This window comes from Pimephales promelas, chromosome 15, assembly GCF_988280905.1.
Source record: "Pimephales promelas chromosome 15, fPimPro1.hap1.1, whole genome shotgun sequence".
Classification (NCBI taxonomy): Eukaryota; Metazoa; Chordata; class Actinopteri; order Cypriniformes; family Leuciscidae; genus Pimephales; species Pimephales promelas.
The window spans coordinates 31,086,647-31,104,604 of NC_142783.1; the positions used below are offsets into that span (position 1 = coordinate 31,086,647).

At 37.7% G+C, this 17,958-nt stretch overlaps 1 protein-coding gene and 1 long non-coding RNA gene across 2 annotated transcripts; one reads left to right on the forward strand and one right to left on the reverse strand.

Annotated features, from left to right (window-relative positions):
- Positions 1 to 594: 594 nt before the first annotated feature.
- ngb (neuroglobin) lies at positions 595 to 7,858 on the forward strand. Its single transcript, XM_039666941.2, has 4 exons — positions 595 to 853; positions 3,031 to 3,139; positions 4,829 to 4,948; positions 5,852 to 7,858. The coding sequence occupies exons 1-4, from the start codon at positions 756 to 758 to the stop codon at positions 6,002 to 6,004; spliced, it is 480 nt and encodes a 159-aa protein (XP_039522875.2). The 5' UTR covers positions 595 to 755; the 3' UTR covers positions 6,005 to 7,858.
- A 7,565-nt stretch (positions 7,859 to 15,423) lies between these two features.
- Positions 15,424 to 17,958, reverse strand: LOC148973588 (uncharacterized). Its single transcript, XR_016146716.1, has 6 exons — positions 17,677 to 17,958; positions 17,161 to 17,215; positions 17,007 to 17,058; positions 16,853 to 16,896; positions 16,665 to 16,725; positions 15,424 to 16,562 (listed from the first exon to the last, which is right to left on the reverse strand). It is a non-coding gene; the product is annotated as an uncharacterized LOC148973588 (long non-coding RNA).

Here is a 17,958-nt window from a genome sequence, read left to right on the forward strand (position 1 = left end):
ACAGTTACGGTGTGTCATCGATTAAAAATAGATCTATACGTCGTTTTTTTGTGTGTGTGTGGAAAATGCAGAAGATTACCAACACGGTCTCTTCATCTTAGTTTGAATGCACATCAAGCAGCATCTATGAGGTTACATGCAGCAGAAAGGGGAGAGGGAGCAGATAGAGGGAGAGATAAAGAGAGAGAAAGTGAGTGAGTGTTTGCATGTGTGTGAGAGAGCGGGGGGAGCAAAGAGGAAAAGAGAGAGGAAGAGAGTGAGACAAAGAAAGAGAGAGAGCAAACACAAGGATAGCAGGCTTGACATATACATATTCGCAGTGAACAAACAGACGTCCTAATGCCAGAGAAAGACAGACGAAGCCAGTGAGAGAAGAAGGTCACCTCTAGAGCAGTGAAGGAACGGTACGTCAGCATCACACACTGTTTATTGTGACCATAAAGTCAGGGCTAAGTTAGGTTTCTTCTCTTCTAGAGGTTGAGTGCATGAAGCATTTGCAGTAAAATTGATTACAATGCATTAATGAAAATGTATTCCTATAGTCCCTCATGCACGCTTCTCTGATAAGTCTTATTTTTCCTGAGCGAATGATATCTGCAAATATATGCACTTCACAGGGGGGGTCATACCTGAAGACTGAACTCTGGAAGTCTGGAAATGGGAATTCAGGAGGTCCTGCTTTAAACTGAAGATCACATTTTGATGCCACAACACTGAAAGACGACCAGGAACCACAGCATAACCCGAGGGTCACGATGGAGAAACTCTCTGAAAAAGAAAAGGGTTTGATTCGGGACAGCTGGGAGAGTCTGGGGAAGAACAAGGTGCCACATGGAATTGTTATGTTCACGAGGTAATGTATTCGCCGAGCTGCATGCTGGCTGAAACTCTTTTGCAGTCAGGGATAATGCTATTTGAATTAGTCTGCATGTTTATTTAGAAAGTTGCAAAGAGAGTTGTGTGGCGTACTTCATTTACATCTACAGTTTACATTTACAATAATTAACTATTTTTTAAATGATTAAATGGTTTGGTTTTTGAGTACAGCAATGCATACAGCACAGTAATTGGCAATCAAAATGGAGGATTGTTGCTTTCCATAACTCAAAGATTGTACTCATCATGTAGGTATAGCAAATTAACCAAACAAACTAGAGCGTAATCTCTTTAAATCCATCAAAAATTCCCCATCAGTCTCCCGCTGTCTGTTCCTCTAACCGCAGCTCAGTGAGAGGCTTGACTTGTTGCTTGGCGACAGGGAGCAGCAAGATCATTTTCATCAGAATCACCTTGTCGGAGGAAAGATGCTACCAAGTATCACTTTCCTGAGTATTTCTCTTTAAACTCGCCATAAAGTCTAAAAATGACATTCTTTGGGGGGAAAAAAGTGAAGGGACTTAAAGCTACAAAGAAAAAAAGAATACAGATTTTTCTGTTTTCTATTAGTCGACTTGCCTAATTTAATTTTATGTGAAGTAGTGCGATTTATCGCAACTAAGATAAAAGTTTGTAAATATATGTTTCTATACACACACACATATTTACAATCTTTTATTTTAAATGTGATTCATCACGATTAATCCAACATGACATCATGACTTTTGCGTAAACATACACGCCACTTTCAAGTCAAGTGTCGTGTTATCTATACGCATTTTGAGCTTTCCGCGTGCATGTCTATGCCGTTAAATGTCCGAGCGAAATGTAGCTAAATGTAGATCTACATCTGGGGAGCGATATTTTTTTCCTAGGATGGTAGTGGAAGACTCATAAATGGTATTAACCCCAGTGACGGGCAGGTTTAGGGACGGTCATATATTTATACACAGTAATGTAACGTTAAGTCAACGTCGTTTATTAACACGCTGAAAAGCGATTATGCGTATTGAAAAATGGATGCCAAAAATGGAAATACGAATTGGTGTGTCATACAAACGCGATTTCATGAGATCAGTCTGATTAATCGATTTGACCACACTAGAAATAGGCAACTGTGGTTGAAGATCCATGCCAGTGTACTGCTCTAGTGTTGATTGATTACATGTAACATTCCTTCAGTGGTTCATGTAGGTTGTCTACAAACCGTAAGGTTGGTGCATAGGCGTCATTTACAGGGGGGACGGGTGGGACATGTCCCCACCACTTTTTGCCAGGGTCGATTTTGTCCCCACCACTTTTGAAACATCTCGCGGTACAGCTGTACCAATACAAATAAAACATCTCCAGTTAACAGCATTCGTTTCAATTGTTTGTTTAATAACAGGCGATCCAGCACTGAAATGTGTTGTCTTCTCTCAGAAACGCGCTTCAATCCGTTGCGGAGATTCGTTCCAGTGAAATCACAAATAAAAATGCACACAAACGTGTCCCTGTTTCTCATGGGTTGTAATCCGCTCTCGTATTTTTTTCCCTCATCAAAACATATACAACCACTGATAAACATTATATCAATTCAACCACTGATAAACATTATTGGTTTTGATGAAGGGAAAATAAAACTATACGAGTGCAGATTAGATCCTCGAACCTCCCGAGTCTCGACACGCTATAGGCAAAAATTCTACCATGACTGTACATATGCAATGGAGGGCGTATATACTCTATATATACTCACTATACTCGGACATCGTGCTCATTTTTATTTATGTACATCAGGAAGCTACAGGACATCGTCTTTCAAAACATGACCTACTCGAAAGAGAAAAAAAGAATGATTGCGTCATTGTACCCGGCACTTTTGAAAACGCCCTTCCGAATACGTTTCTGTCCCCAGCACATTTCAAACCAAACTGACGCCCATGGGTTGGTGGTTCAATTCCCAGTTCCAGTTCCACCTGACCAAGTGTCGAGGTGTCCATGAGCAAGACACCTAACCACAGCTGCTCCCAACAAGCTGGATGGCGCCTTGTATGGCTGACAGCGCCGTCGGTGTATGAATGAGTGTGTGAATGTGCAATATCTAAAGCGCTTTGGTGGCCATGGGTCTTTTGAAAGCGCTATATAAATTCAGTCCATTCCATTTCTTGATAGGTTATTTGAGCTGGATCCAGCACTACTTACTCTCTTCAGCTACAGCACAAACTGTGGGGACGCACCTGAATGCCTCTCCAGCCCAGAGTTCCTCGATCATGTCACCAAGGTGAGCTCAAAGTTCAAATCTGTAACAATTATTAAAAAAGTAAAAGTGCAGGAACGTACTTTTGGGCCATTTCTCAATATGCGATCTTGCATCCTTGTGTTATCGTTCAACATTATCATAAACTTGTCTCATGCACAACAATACTCCAAGAATGCTTGAAATTACCTGGATGTGTTCTTGTTATCGAGGATGCATTAAATGTAGACTTGAGAGAATCAAACAGTTGGAAATCCCAGAACTCATTGTGCGTGGACGATAAATGGAAGGCTGTGAATGTTTAAACAATACAAAACCGCTACAGAACACAAACATACGGTGGCTCATGAGAGTTAATTTGTGATAATGACATGGAGAAAGCATTCAGTACATTATATTAGAATATTTAAAAGAATCTTAGGTTACAATTTATTTTAAGGTGTCTTTGTTACAGTGTTTTTATACATTTAAGTACTGAGTGAGTAATATTAAGTAACTACAAGTACTTACCATAGGGTTAGGATTAGGGATTGGTTTGGTTTAGGGTTAGTTGCATGTAATTATGCATGATTTATAGTGCATGTAACAATGGCACTGTAAAATAAAGCATTACCAAATCTTAATATTGGCAAAGCATGGGCAATATTTAATATACACACTCCTTTACACAAATACCCATGGTAAAATAATAAAAAATAACACAATTATTTGTGATGGGATGGACTGCAATGAAATGCACTTTTAAGGGTTTCCATAGCATGAGGGTTACTATCTCCTGACCATAATGCATTTCCGAGCTTGCTTCAGGGGTATTGTAATAAACTCACGGCACCACTCTTTAGCAGATTTGGCAGTTAATTTGTCGAAATCTGATAAAAAATCATTGATATGTTTAGTTGTTGTTTATTGCATAGAGCCACATTGATCATTTACGGCCAGGGTGTTTGATCCTTCTCCTGGAGGGCCTGCAGAGTTTACCTTCAACCCAAAATAAACACACCTGACCTAGCTAATCATAATCTTCAGGATTACTCGAGACATCCAAGCAGGTGTATTGGCACAGGTGGAAGCTAAACTCTGCAGGATGTTGACCTTCAAGGATCGGACACCACTGATTTTGGCAAATGAACACTCACATAGACCTTATGCACCAGAGAAATTTTGTGTTTGAACTTAACTTAAGTGTATTTATTGTAGAGTTAAGAAAAGTTATCAAGAGCATTGTAATTTTTGAGGCGGATGTCAAATAGACTGGGAAGATTTTAAAACAAGCGGTTCATTCATAAATCCGTAAGATCTACCGTCATGCTGTAGAAATACAAACCATACCTGTCACCTTAAATGGTCTGTGGATTGTGTGAATATAATGCATTTAATCAAATCTGGCAACTGGTCAACATTCAACAAACATATTGGGCCATGTTTGGAGTTTGGAGTTTGGGCCATACAAATTACGCGAGTTTCCCGGGAAAAATAACAAACTGGGAGGAGTCCGGGAGATAGGGCTAAAAAACGTGAGAAACCCGGAAAAAACGTGAGTGTTGACATTGACAGGTATGATACAAACCGAAGGCAGAACACAACGAGCGCAATGCTGAAAAGGGGTGGGGCTACATAAGGTCTACAATGTTTATTTTTATACTAATTTTGGCCCAACTCCTGAGTTTACAGAACTGTTAAAACCAGCTCAAGAGTGGTTGAATATCTTCCCAGGTCATGTTAGTGATCGATGCAGCGGTGAGCCATCTTGATGACCTGCATACATTGGAGGACTTCTTGTTGAACCTGGGCAGGAAGCATCAGGCAGTTGGGGTAAAGCCCCAGTCCTTTGCTGTGAGTACACTTTAAGGTCTAGTCATCACTTCCTAGTGATCTATAGCCGCTTTCCGACCAAGTAGTTACAGGAACTTAGTTATAGGAACTGTCCACTTCTAAACAGTTTTAAGAACTACTCTCCCCCAAACTCGGTTTTGCTGCTTGCGTTCGCACTGGCCAAGTGGCTATAGGAACTGGTAGGAGGGATATCATGGTGACGTCATCACTAGACGTAGCGCGGCCACATACAACAACAAACCAGCATGGAGGAGGCTATTGCAATGTTCCTGTTCTGCCTTGCCGGGACCTTAATAACGGAGAACGAACGGCGGCGTTTAAAGATTATGCTTGAGTTCTGTACAGAGAAACACAGAAGACGAAGGCTCCAGCGTAATATGATATTAAGTAATATGATGGAAGAAGATAATAGAGCAGAGCGCAGGAGGCAAACAAAACAACGGGTAAGTTTAGCTAGCATTAGCAATTAGCTGGTTGAATGCGTTATGTTTGTCTTAATCCTCGTTGTAATGTTTTGCAAAAACACATGTATGGCAGACAGCGCGCTACAAGTTCCGTGTTGACAGCGGGCATGACTTATAAGTTGAACCAATCAACGTAGACCTAGGGAAAGGGAACTAAAAAAGTCCTCGCTCTAGACTAGGTACTTATGAACTACGATCTGAGGAACTAAAAAAATCCCCAATTTAGTCCGGTCGGAACACGAGAAAAAAAGGGTTATAGGAACGTCAGGTTCTAGGAACTGCAAAAGTCCCTCCGGTCGGAAAGCAATGATGACAGAAATTAGAAATTGCAGCCGTGACGCGCAAATGTCAAAGAAGATATTGAGATTGACATTGACACAGTCATTGTGATTTTTCAGACCAATGGTTGATTGATTGGATTCTTTCATGTGTTCATTAGGTGGTTGGAGAGTCCCTGCTCTATATGCTTCAGTCCAGCCTGGGTCCAGCCTACACAACACCACTGCGACAGGCCTGGCTCAATATGTACAGCTTTGTGGTATCAGCCATGACCAGAGGCTGGGCCAAGAACGGTGAACATAAGTCCAACTGAGAAGGAGGTTACTATAGCGGTCACCCGATGTATCTTCTCAAAAATCTTTTTTAAAGAGTGAGGGGCTTGGAAATGGGACCACCAAAAGGGAAAGTAAGTTGAGCTGAGTTGTGTTTTGGCTCCCTGAACAGTCCTAACTTTTGGTAGCTTGGTCTAACTGTAGACTGAGATTGTAGTTAGCGATGACTACAATGCTTTTCAAGAGTCCAGGACATAAATAGTTTATGGTTGAAACTTCAAAAGCAAAATTTGCTTTGTACATATAGTAATGACTAAATGTATTTCCTCAAACTATCTTAAATTACTGTGTTGATGTATTGATGTTTCAATGTATTGAGGTTTGACTATGCACATGTGAGCTTGGTCAACTTGAAAAAGTTGTTTTATTCTGTCGCCTCTTGGAATCCGTTTAGATAAAGGCATTTGGAGTCACCACAATTTCACTTTAACCTTAAATTACACAGAATTAATTCTATAATCTTGCCTGTGCTGTGTTAGTTTAAGTTTAGCGATGTTCAGTAAAATATCTGAGCATAGTAGTATTTGGCAATATGGTTCAAATGATAGTGTCAAAGACAAGAAGCAATCAGTAGCCATAATGTTTTGACGCCATCCAAATGTTCATGTGAAATTTCGTTCGCCACATTCATCAACCATTTTCAGTCTTTCTGGCGATGAAAGTAAATGACGAGAACTGTTACATCCGAAATAGCTTTTGGAATTTTCAGACTGTTAATTTATGAACCTGTGCCATGTCATAAGTTTACATTTCCATTGTATGGGATCATAATCAAAGCACTCTACTCCCAGGTTTACTTACGGAAGACTTGTGTAGACTGTTACTTAACATAGAGTGACTGTTACATCATAACCAGATGATTTGTTCACTTATTTAGAATTGTAGATAGTTAAAAAGTGTTTATGATAAACGATCCGCTATATATAAGAGTCTTTATTTCAGAGTTTTTGTTAGCAAACTTTCTGAATAATATATACTGAATAATATTTTTTAAAAATAGTAAATTGCATTAGTTGGCTTATTACAACCTTGTAAGTTAAGAACATACACACTCTTATCTAAGATAAGAATATTTGTTGCCATAATTATGAGCTATAGAAAAACGTTAAAAGCGATGACAACCGTTTTGCTGCTACCATTAAAACATTAAATAGCTTTGTAGAAGTCTTGTCCTCTTTATATGAGAGATATTTCTACATTTAAATGGTTTAGGCCAAGTACAACTGTCACAGACACATTGAAATTGCTGGTACATTTTACGTGTTACTTTATATGAAAATACCTACTTTACAGTAGGTATATAGACTTTTCTGTATATTTAGGTGTATGTGGATTGATTATTTAATTTCATGTATTGGTGCACTGATACTTTTTTGTTTAAAGGTACTTTTTTTTTCTTTCTGAATATGTACCATCTAATGGCTTTCCTATAACCTGTCTTTATGGAATGATTCACTTATTAGTATTGAAAATCTTTTACAAAGATGCAATGGTTACAACATTTTCAAGTGAAAGTGTTCCTCTGTGATAATCTATGTTTATTGACCATTGAAGTATTGTGCGTTTGTGTGTAGTGTTTGCTTTTGTGCTTTTTCTCTTGATATTCTGTGACTGAATTGTCTCAATGTCTACCTCACTGAAGCAGCTGATATTAAACAGCGATGTTATGACCTGGCTACTCAGTAACCAAAAAAGTTATATTTCACTTATACTGTACATCCTGTTTCTTTGGCCAGTCACCAATCTGACAGAATCAGGATCAGTCAAGGCTCTATGTAAACACACGTGGTTTAAGCTTATTTGTAATAAACGACAGAAATAAAGAATAACTTGGTTATAGGTCTCTGCTGGAAATTGATGAAGTGAGTTTACATTTCAGCATGTTTGTACTCTCCATAGATATCCTTATTTATAATATGTATCGATCAGTTGATCAGCAAACAGTGGATAACTGGTTTCATTTCCATGGTTAATTTATAGTTGAAAATAAAAATGAAAATTCTCTCATCATTTACTCACCCTCATGTCGTTCCAAACCCGTAAGACGTTCGTTCAACTTTGGAACACAAAACAAGTTCATTTTAATCAAATCTGAGAGATTTTTGTCCCTCCATTGACAGACTACGCAACTACCATTTGATGCTACACTGAATCCCAAATACGTTTCAGCCTTACTGTATCTAAAATGTTCTTTATTTATTATTATTAACCTTAAAAGAGTACATAATTTAAACGCTGTTAATAAACTATTAAAATCAGTCTAAACCTACTGCCTTGTTCTGTCATAAAACTCTTGATGGCTTAGGCTGATGGGCGGCCCTTATCGCAGCTGATGATATTTACAGCGTTAACTACTGGGCACAAGCTGATTAGTAGTGCTGGGTAGAGCGAAGCTATGAGGAACGCTAAAACAGTTGAAGAAAATGTGCCGTATTGTGCTGAGGCTTCGAAACGGTGACCCCTACAGTTGTCAGTACAGTGGAAATGCAACAAAACTCAGGCCAAACATGCAGCAACAACAAAAAAACCTTTACAAATCTATTGCAACTGTTTAATTGAAATTAAAATATATCAAATGAAATCGATCAAACTAAATCTAATAAGATTAAATATCAAGTAGGCCTATATGTTAGGGTGACCATATTTTGATTACCAAAAACCAGGACACTCGGCCCAGCAAACACATGGGCCAACTCAAATGATACTCGAAGTTTACTCAAAGATACCTTATTAATTTCAATACATTTAAAGTAGGTTATGCCTCCTCTGTATGGATAGAAAATTGTTATATTGTTATATGAAAACAGCACATGTCCTGGGAAAACAGGACAGTTGGTCACCCTACTATATGTATAATATATATGTTCTTTTATCAATTCTCAGGGTTTGTTTTAATTGTTCCATGGATGGCTCACTGCACCACACAACATTATTAGCAGTCAGTATGTAAACATACAACTGTGTCAATATGCAGTGCTGGGTAGATTACTTACAATTTGTTGTCCGTTACTGATTCCAAATTCCATGAAAAAAATGATGGTTAGTAACGTTACATTACATTACTCATTTTTGGTAATATAATCAGACTACTTTTTGGATTACTTTTAGATGATAATAAAAAAGTGCTCCCTTATTACCCATTATTTTTAAAACAGGAAATTTTACAGCATAACAGGGTTTAACAAAAGGTATTTCTCAGAAAATGCGTATATATGCGTATATAGTTAATATAGAACTAAAATGTCTTTTGCAGCATTTTTTTTGTTTTTTTGTTAATCATATCAATTGTAAGTCATGGGAACATTGTTTTGTGAGGATGATCCTTATATAACCCTGGCTTGAAGTATAACGAAACAGCATTTGACTTATGTTATTCTTCACAATGTCCCACTTCCAACAATCAGATGGTTATAAAAGAAACACTGTTCACACCTTTGCACTCTCTGATGTGACATTGTCGGAGTGGATGAGATGGAGCAAAACTACAGAAGCGAGAGCTACTCACTGGGTTTGTGGATTCAATTACACTGCATTATTGTAAATGTCTTGAAGGCTGACTGTCAAGTCTAGGCACATTCTGCCTCGCAAAATCTGCCTCCGCAAATATCAGCGTCTATCCAACACTGCTATAGAACACCATTATTTTACTTTTTTTTTTATTATTTATGAGATTCCTATTTGGAATTTATATGATACCAGATTTATAATTAAGAATATTTCGGACAATACAGAAGAATAGAAGCCACAAACACTTGAGCTATATCTGTCCTAAAAGCTCAATAAAGTGTAAAATTGAGAGACAACCAGACAGCAGGGGAGAGACGGCGATAAAAAGGCGTAATAATTATAATAATAATAATAAAAACAAAACAGACTAAAAAAAATATTTTTAGAAAGTCTGCAATGTGTTGGAAGCAGGGCATTGGAAATTACCATGACAACCATGACAAGCACAGTGAGAGAGTGTGTGGAGTGTTTGTATTTTAAGACTCAGACAGTATAGAGAAGAGTTGTTGAGGACAGGAGTGTGCTGGAGTGTGACTTCGGGATCTTTTTAGGCGCTGACTGCATTCAGTTCACATTTACTTGTCACAGTGTTCTGGTTTAACATCAAAGTATAAACCATTATTTGTTTCATAATGACAAATCTACTATATGTTCACAATTCCTGGCTAATTTAAATGCCTGTTTATTCTCAGTGAACTACAGTATTTAAGTAAATGTAATTAGTTCCTGTTGTTAAGTATCTTTTTAGTGACTTTATAATTTTACTGAGTATCAAACATTACTGAAGTGCATCTTGAGACAAAACAATGGCAGTGAGATGCATTAAGATAAGTCAGTGCAAGTTGCGTTCAGTTAAAATAACTCAAACATGCATTTTAGTCTGGGACTAGGCTTAAACCTTGTTTGTAAAACCGGGAGTAAAGACTTTTACTTAAGTCGTATTGGAATTGATGACTTGTAACTGCCAATGGAGTCATTTTTGCTGTAAGACTTTTGTACTTATACTCAAGTATGATTTTCAGGTACTCTTTACACCTCTGTTTATTCTAAAATAGGAATAGCTCCACTAAAAACAGGTTTGACATCAGTGACACCAAAACCCCAATTTCTTCATGCTAGGACCCACATTAAATAAATCACACTTGTAACTTACAATTCACTAAGTCATTTGATGGATTCGAAGAGTTCATTCAGTGAAGGATTTGTTAGAAAGATTCAGCAGACTAGTTCACTTTTAAAAAAAAATTTGCTGATAATTTACTCACCCCCATGTCATCCAAGATGTCCATGTCTTTCTTTCTTCAGTCGAAAAGAAATTAAGGTTTTTGATGAAAACATTACAGGATTTTTCCCCATATAATGCAGTTCAATGGGAACCAAACTGTTCAAGGTCCAAAAAGAGAGTTTCAGTGCAGCTTCAAAGGGCTTTAAACAACACCAGACGATGAATAAGGGTCTTATCTAGCGAAAAAAATTGGGCATTTCAAAAATAAATTAAAAAGTTTAAGTTTTATAAGCACAAATGTCACCTTGCTCTGTTCTGTGATGAGCGTTCGTGACTCTCCTGTTCGAACTCGTTCATCAAAATGAACAAATCTTTTTTCTAGTCATGACTCGAAGGGTCCTAGATAAGACCCTTATTCATAGTCTGGTGTCATTAAAAGCCCTTTGAAGCTGCACTGAAACTCTCATATTGCATGTGAACCATTTGGTTCCCAATGAAGTCCATTATATGAAGAAAATCATGGAATGTTTTCATCAAAAACCTTGAAGAAAGAAAGACATGGATATCTTGGATGGCATGGGGGTGACTAAATTATCAGCAAAAGTTTTTTTAAATGTGAACTACTCCTTTAGGTTTGAGAGTATTTTTGAAGGGCTGTTTAAAAATTTTTGAACGATTGATTGAAAGAAGTGGCTCATAAGAATAATTTGTTCATGAATCGGACTACATAGTTGGCTCATAAAAGTAAAAGGGGGTTTTCGCAGTGATGCCATAGAAGAACCATTTCCGGTTCCTCAAAGAACCTTTCAGTGAACAGTTAAAAAAAAAAATTTTTTTTCTTAGTGTTAAGAAAATTATAATAATCGGAAGAACTATTTTCCATATGAACCTTGTACCTAATGCAAAGATTCCATGAATGTCAAGGGTTCATCATTGACTGTACTGTAGATGCAAACAAAGTTGTTACACTGCGATGGAAAGTGATGCAGGAAACACTTTTCCCAACACACTGGTGTATCTTGTCAGAAATATGTAAATACACAAAGATGTGAATGCCCAGCAGCAAAACTGAAATTAAAAATTTTCTGATGTGGCATGAAAGCATCAACATTCTCATACTTTGCACGACTCACTTATCCCTACTTTGCGAATCACCAGTGGGTTGTGAAAACTGCTGGTGTGATCTGCATGATGAGACTTTTATGGTGATTTTATGGAGCTTGACAGAATTGTAATCTGTGGATGAATTACCCAATCATTGCTGTGTGGTAAACAAGATGAAAGTTTGAACATGAGATCGAACAGTCAAACTTTCACAAGAGAACCGTAATCGTAAAAGTTGTGGATTAGCTACAGTAGGATCAGTAACTAATGTGGCACCTTACTGTACATGGTGTTGATGTTCCCTCTTCTAATGAGAGTCCTTCTGTGACACAGCCTCTGCCAAAGTCTTCACACCTCTCCTCGACATCTCCACTAGTTTCCCTCAGGATCCCACTAATGACAGGAAACACAAGACTGTACACAGTAAGTGTTCACATGGTTATCAGATACTCTCTGCCCATTTAAAGTTGTCATAGTGTGTTTGCCAAGAAAATTGAAGCAGACTGTAACTGTAAATCCAAGAAAGAGTTCGGACTACACATTGATGCCAAAATTCAAATAGCCGTGTGTCTCGACATATCTGGAACAAGATGAAAATTGAAGTACTTTAAAATCATAGATTTTAAATGCACTATGTATTGCTCTGACATTCACAAAGGCAAGGCTTTCTGTGGATTTGTGGAAATAATTCTGCTAAATGGAATTCATAAATCACCATATAAGTCACAACCAAGAGCATGTAACATATGACCATTTTTAAGTGTGAGGGACTAATTAGCAATTAACAATCAAGGAAACTAACTAGAAACACAGGCAGGCAAAGCAGGTGGGCGGAGTTTATGCACATTTTAGGGTTGGTGATGTCACTAACCCTGGAGGAATGTTGTGTAGTCCTTACCAGCCATTTGTTGTAGTCCTTTTCTTTAAAAGCAAATATCTTCCTTTGCTTTGAACTTTGAGCGTTGTAACTTTGATAATGTTGTTTATGCTCAAACAGCAACATTACACACTAACTAAAGTTAGAAAAGTGAAATCATACTTTAACACCACTTTAAAAGATAATTGCGACTTTTTATCTCGCAATTGGCTTTATGCACAGCTTCACTACTTCCTGAACTTAAGCCAGCTCCTTGTTTCCTGTCTGCCATTATTGGACAAATTTGATTAATTCAGGTGTGTCTGATTATTGTTGGCGTGACTACTGAGGTCAGGCACACCTGAATTAATCAAGTTCAGCCAATAATGGCAGACAGGAAACAAGGAGCTGGCTTAAGTTCAGGAAGTAGTGACTTTAGTTCTCAGAACTGCGAGATACATTATAAAGTTGCACTTGTGTGTTATAAAGTCAGAATTGCGAGATATAAATTTTTTTTCTCAGAATTGCGAGTTTATATCTCACAATTCTGACTTTATAACACACAATTTGAGACTTTATATCACGCAATTCTGAGAAATGTAAACTTGCAATTTTAAAGTCAGAATTGTGAGATAAAAAGTCACAATTACTTTTTTATTTTTAATTCTGTGGCAGAAACAAGCTTCCCTTTTCACCTACTATATAGTAGGTGAAAAACATTATGTAACAAAAAAAAAGTATGTCCGAATTCACTGTACTCATAAAAGAGTAGGAAGCGTGCAGAAGATATACACTTTGCTATCCCACGAGGCCACAGGAGAAGATTTGTGAATGATAGTGAAGCGACGCAACTGACAGTGGCGTAGGTCACATGATAATGACAACATGGGGAATGTAGTACATCCAGATTACATTCATAGTACATGCACTCATACTATATAGAACATACATTAGTGGTCGTGAAGTCATCATTTACTCACCCTCATATCATTCCAAACCAACCAGTATGACTTTCTTTCTTTTGTGGAACATAAAATAGAATATTTTGAGAACAACAGCAGCCAATGGAAACTAAAATCACAAAATGTAAAATTGGAAGCGAATGCCATTTCATGTTTGACTATAAATGGTCAAGCATATAGTAAAAGAGAGAGAAAAGAAAGATTAGCTTGATCAAGATTCCTTCCTGTGCAAATGAAACGCAAGTATTTCAACAGCTTGGTTTATAACAAATCAAGCTGTTCAGATGCACATGCACAGCAGGGGAGACAAACGCAGGTAGCAGTCAAATAGGGAAAACAGAAGCAGTTCTATTCCAAGCATATGGCACAGAGGAGGAGAAAGCAGCGTGTTCTGTTCCCAGGGGTTTTCACCTTCTGAAGACTGCCTGCTCAGGAAGGTTGCTTAGGAGACAGAAGAAAAATGTCAAGCTGATTTCTTTTTTTTCCTCCTGTGTTGACACTTGTGGCAGATGTATGAAAAATTGCTTTCTCCACCACTTCCATCCCATGAGTGTAGCACATTACTGATGAAACGTACCTGTGCTTGGTCTTATTTTGCTTTCATTTATACAAGGACAATTTTTATCATTGTATATTGAGAAAGGAGGCATTTTGTAACTATACATGTCTTCATTGACGAGTTTAGGCAACTCTTAGCCTTAGTGTCATTTACATTTAGCAAACACTTTTGTACAAAGCAACTAAAGATGCGCATTTACTTTTTTATCAGTTCTTGCTTTCTTTGGGAATCGAACCCATGACCTTGGCGTTGCGAGCACCAACGCTCTACTGTTTGACCTACAGGAAAGCCTCTTCCTAGGCTCTTCATTAGAAAAGTCAACTTTTCTAAAGCGTTCAACTGTTAAAACAGATCACATTACCTCCACTATTAGAAATTCCATTGGTATCCGCCACTCATTTGCATAACTAAGGGCCGTTCACACTGGACCGGAATTTTCAAGTGACCGGAAGTGTCACGACACACAGGGGACAGAAGATCCAATTTGCAGATGTTTATTATAAAGGGCAATCCAAAATCGTAGTCTTCCAGGCAGGGGTCGAAATCCAAATAATCATACCAAACATGAAAACAAAGCACAAACCACCTAGGAAACAGACCAAAGAAGTTGTGACATCTAACAACGAATCCATACACATACTAACACAGACAGGGGATAAATACACAGATCTAACAAGACTAACAATGAACAGCTGGGAACAATGATGACGGGAAACACTGCATGAAAAGTGGGATTTTCGTCCCCGTAAACTGCCGGAAATCTCCCTAATTTTCGGCAGTTAACGACAATTTACAGACTGTGAACGTCGCGTTCCACTGTGCCACATATTGACGGAAACGAACCATGACGTATGCATGCAGCGCTCGCGGAGGTGCGAATGGCCCTAATTAGCATATGAATAGCAGCACTGCGCGCGCCTTGCCAGAGAATGGCTTGAATTTCCTCACTCAGTATTGGTTGAAATTCACTACATTTAAACAAGAAAATCACTCGTGATTGGTTGGCAGATCTGTTACTATTGGTCAGCCGACATAAAATTATAATAATAATAATCATATATATATATATATATATTCATATGATATGCTATTATGTTGTTTATTCATGTCATTGTTATCCTATGGACTAAATTATTATTACCATCAAGGACATGAATTTATTGAGGAAAGGAACATTTGCCACATACTGTTTATTCAAAGAAATAGCTTTATTAGAACAAACACAAAACTATGTACACAGCATAGGAGAACATCTTTCAAAGCACAGAAAACATGTCCTCCACCCTCTGGAAACATGGGACAACATACATACATACAGCACTACAGTTATACAAATAAATCAATAATATATTGCATCTCTATTCAAAAATAAATTGCCCTGAATGGCATCAGAATTGGGCACCAGATATATCAAACACAATGTACAGTGGAGCCAGAATTATGAACGAATAATAAGGATGTAATTTAAAGGTATGGTTCACTTTGAAATAAATTTTTGATATGTTTTATCTTATCTCAAGGGCATCCAAGATGCAGGTGGTTTTGTTTCCACAGTATTTTCAATTTTGATATTTTTAGGTCAAACTGTTGTTGTCTGTCAGTCATATAATGGAGGTCTATGGTCACCACCTCAAAGAGCATGCACAAAGAAGACCAAATTAAACATGATTTAATGACTCATAAATTAAGTACACAATGATTGACTAAGACACGAAATGAGCGTTTTGGGAAAGAAAACAAACAGTATTTATATTGTATAAATGTGTGTGTGTGTGTATATATATATATATATATATATATATATATATATATATATATATATTTAGATATACACAAAATGCAATACATCTTAATATGTTTAGATCTTCACAGTAAAACTTCCGAAATCTGTGTAAACAATGAGTGACGTACCAGTGCAAGATCGCTTCTGGCGGTTTCCACCGCATGCGCAGATCATATATATATATATATACACACACACACTGTTCATTTTCTCACACAAACCGCTCGTCTCGTATCTTAAGCCATCAAGGTGTACTTACAGTTATGATTCATTAAATCATGTTTAATTTGTACTTCTCTGTGCATGCTCTTTTAAGAGATCCCCATAGACTTCCATTATATGACTGACTGATGCCCTTGACGTAAGCCAAAACATTTCAAAAAATAATTTCAAAGTGAACTATCCCTTTAAAACTCTTAATTCAAGTCCTGTAGGCTTGGCTCATCAGGGCGAAGTGAATCCAAGTCTTTGCGACGCGTGCTTGAGGTTCACCTTGATGTACATACACCTCAGTGGCTGTGGAACCGAATTTCATGACCCCTTCTGCAAAGTTGAAAAAGACAAATGATTTAGATGTATGCAAAGGCAATCTGCCCCAAGTCCCCACATTTGTAAGCAAAAATATGTTTCTTCTGCATCCACTACCTGGTTTCCTTCAGGCGATGGCGGATGTCGACCAGTAGTTTCAGGACCTTTTTCTGGAACACTGAAATAAACGAACACATTTGGTGATGTTTACAATGCTCTAATTAGAATAACAAAGTTTGCTAGCTCACAAGAGAGAAGGTGTCTATTAAAAGTGTCTTCTCCACTGCCAATAGATCAACACTTACCACCAGGTTTCAGTCACTGCATCTCCCAGTCTCAGTCACTGCATCTATACCACAAAAAAATGTGTTTTAAAAGTTATTATCAAATGATGAAACTGAACAGATTTATAAGATATTTAAAAACTTGATCAAACATTTATAACTGAATATAACATGCCATGTTCCAGTTCTCTTTGGCGTTTTCACCACTGTCTCACGCTCAAAGTCATCTATAAACACAGACGTTAATCCAAATTAGTTTAGTTTTACTTTTTATTTGACTGGGGTCTGTTCAAAAGAAAAGAGGATGAGATCACAACACGTAACGTTACCTTATTTAGGTGTTTTTTCTCCCATCAGCGAAGGACACCTCACTCCTAACAGCCCCTGAGAGACAAAACAAATCACAAACATCTGAAGATTTCACTCATCACACAAAGTGATGCAATTTTAAAAACAAGGATAGCCTACACTAGAGCATACAAGCACATTACGCGCTTTGTTTTAGGACCCTGGCACTTATTATTTTTTCATAATTTCTGACGATATTCAGAGTAAATGAGTTAGTTTGATTACTATCAAAGAATGGTAGCTAACTTGCAGCCAGATAACAACGTGCAACCCAACGTACAGTTTAGTGTCCCAAATTGTTCAAATTGAAACGAAACTAAAAAAGAATTAAGAGCAGCAAGCTAACGCAAAACAAAAAACTGTTCCGTTAGGTTAACACCCTTGGACATTCGCGGCAGTAATCACAGCCGATTTGTGAAGTTTAAGACAAAAACGCTAAACTACCAAAAACTATAAGTAGACATGGACATAGAATTCACTAAGCTGGACGAACTTACCTTCAATTTAGAGGAAAAGATGGGTTCCCCAGCGATCATGACGGCGAAGCAGGCTGAATATCTGTGTAGTTACTTTCTGCTTAAAAAAACACGCCACATGCCTGGCACGTTGCCTCAGCCAATCAGAGTGGCTGACGTTACAGGTTGGATTATGACGATATGCTGCCTCAGCCAATCAGAGTTACGTTCACTGGTTTTTGACTCAGGTTGAAAGGCTGTCGTCGGCTGTCCTTTGACTTTTCTGCTGCTGTTAGTTCATTTTAAATTAGGAATAAGGTGGAT

What these genes read in the sequence shown, in the direction of transcription:
- ngb (XM_039666941.2), top strand. Translation starts at nt 756, where the DNA reads ATGGAGAAACTCTCTGAAAAAGAAAAGGGTTTGATTCGGGACAGCTGG. An exon ending in GGAATTGTTATGTTCACGAG is followed by an intron (nt 854 to 3,030) that starts GTAATGTATTCG and finishes ATTTCTTGATAG; the next exon opens with GTTATTTGAGCTGGATCCAG. An exon ending in TAAAGCCCCAGTCCTTTGCT is followed by an intron (nt 4,949 to 5,851) that starts GTGAGTACACTT and finishes TGTGTTCATTAG; the next exon opens with GTGGTTGGAGAGTCCCTGCT.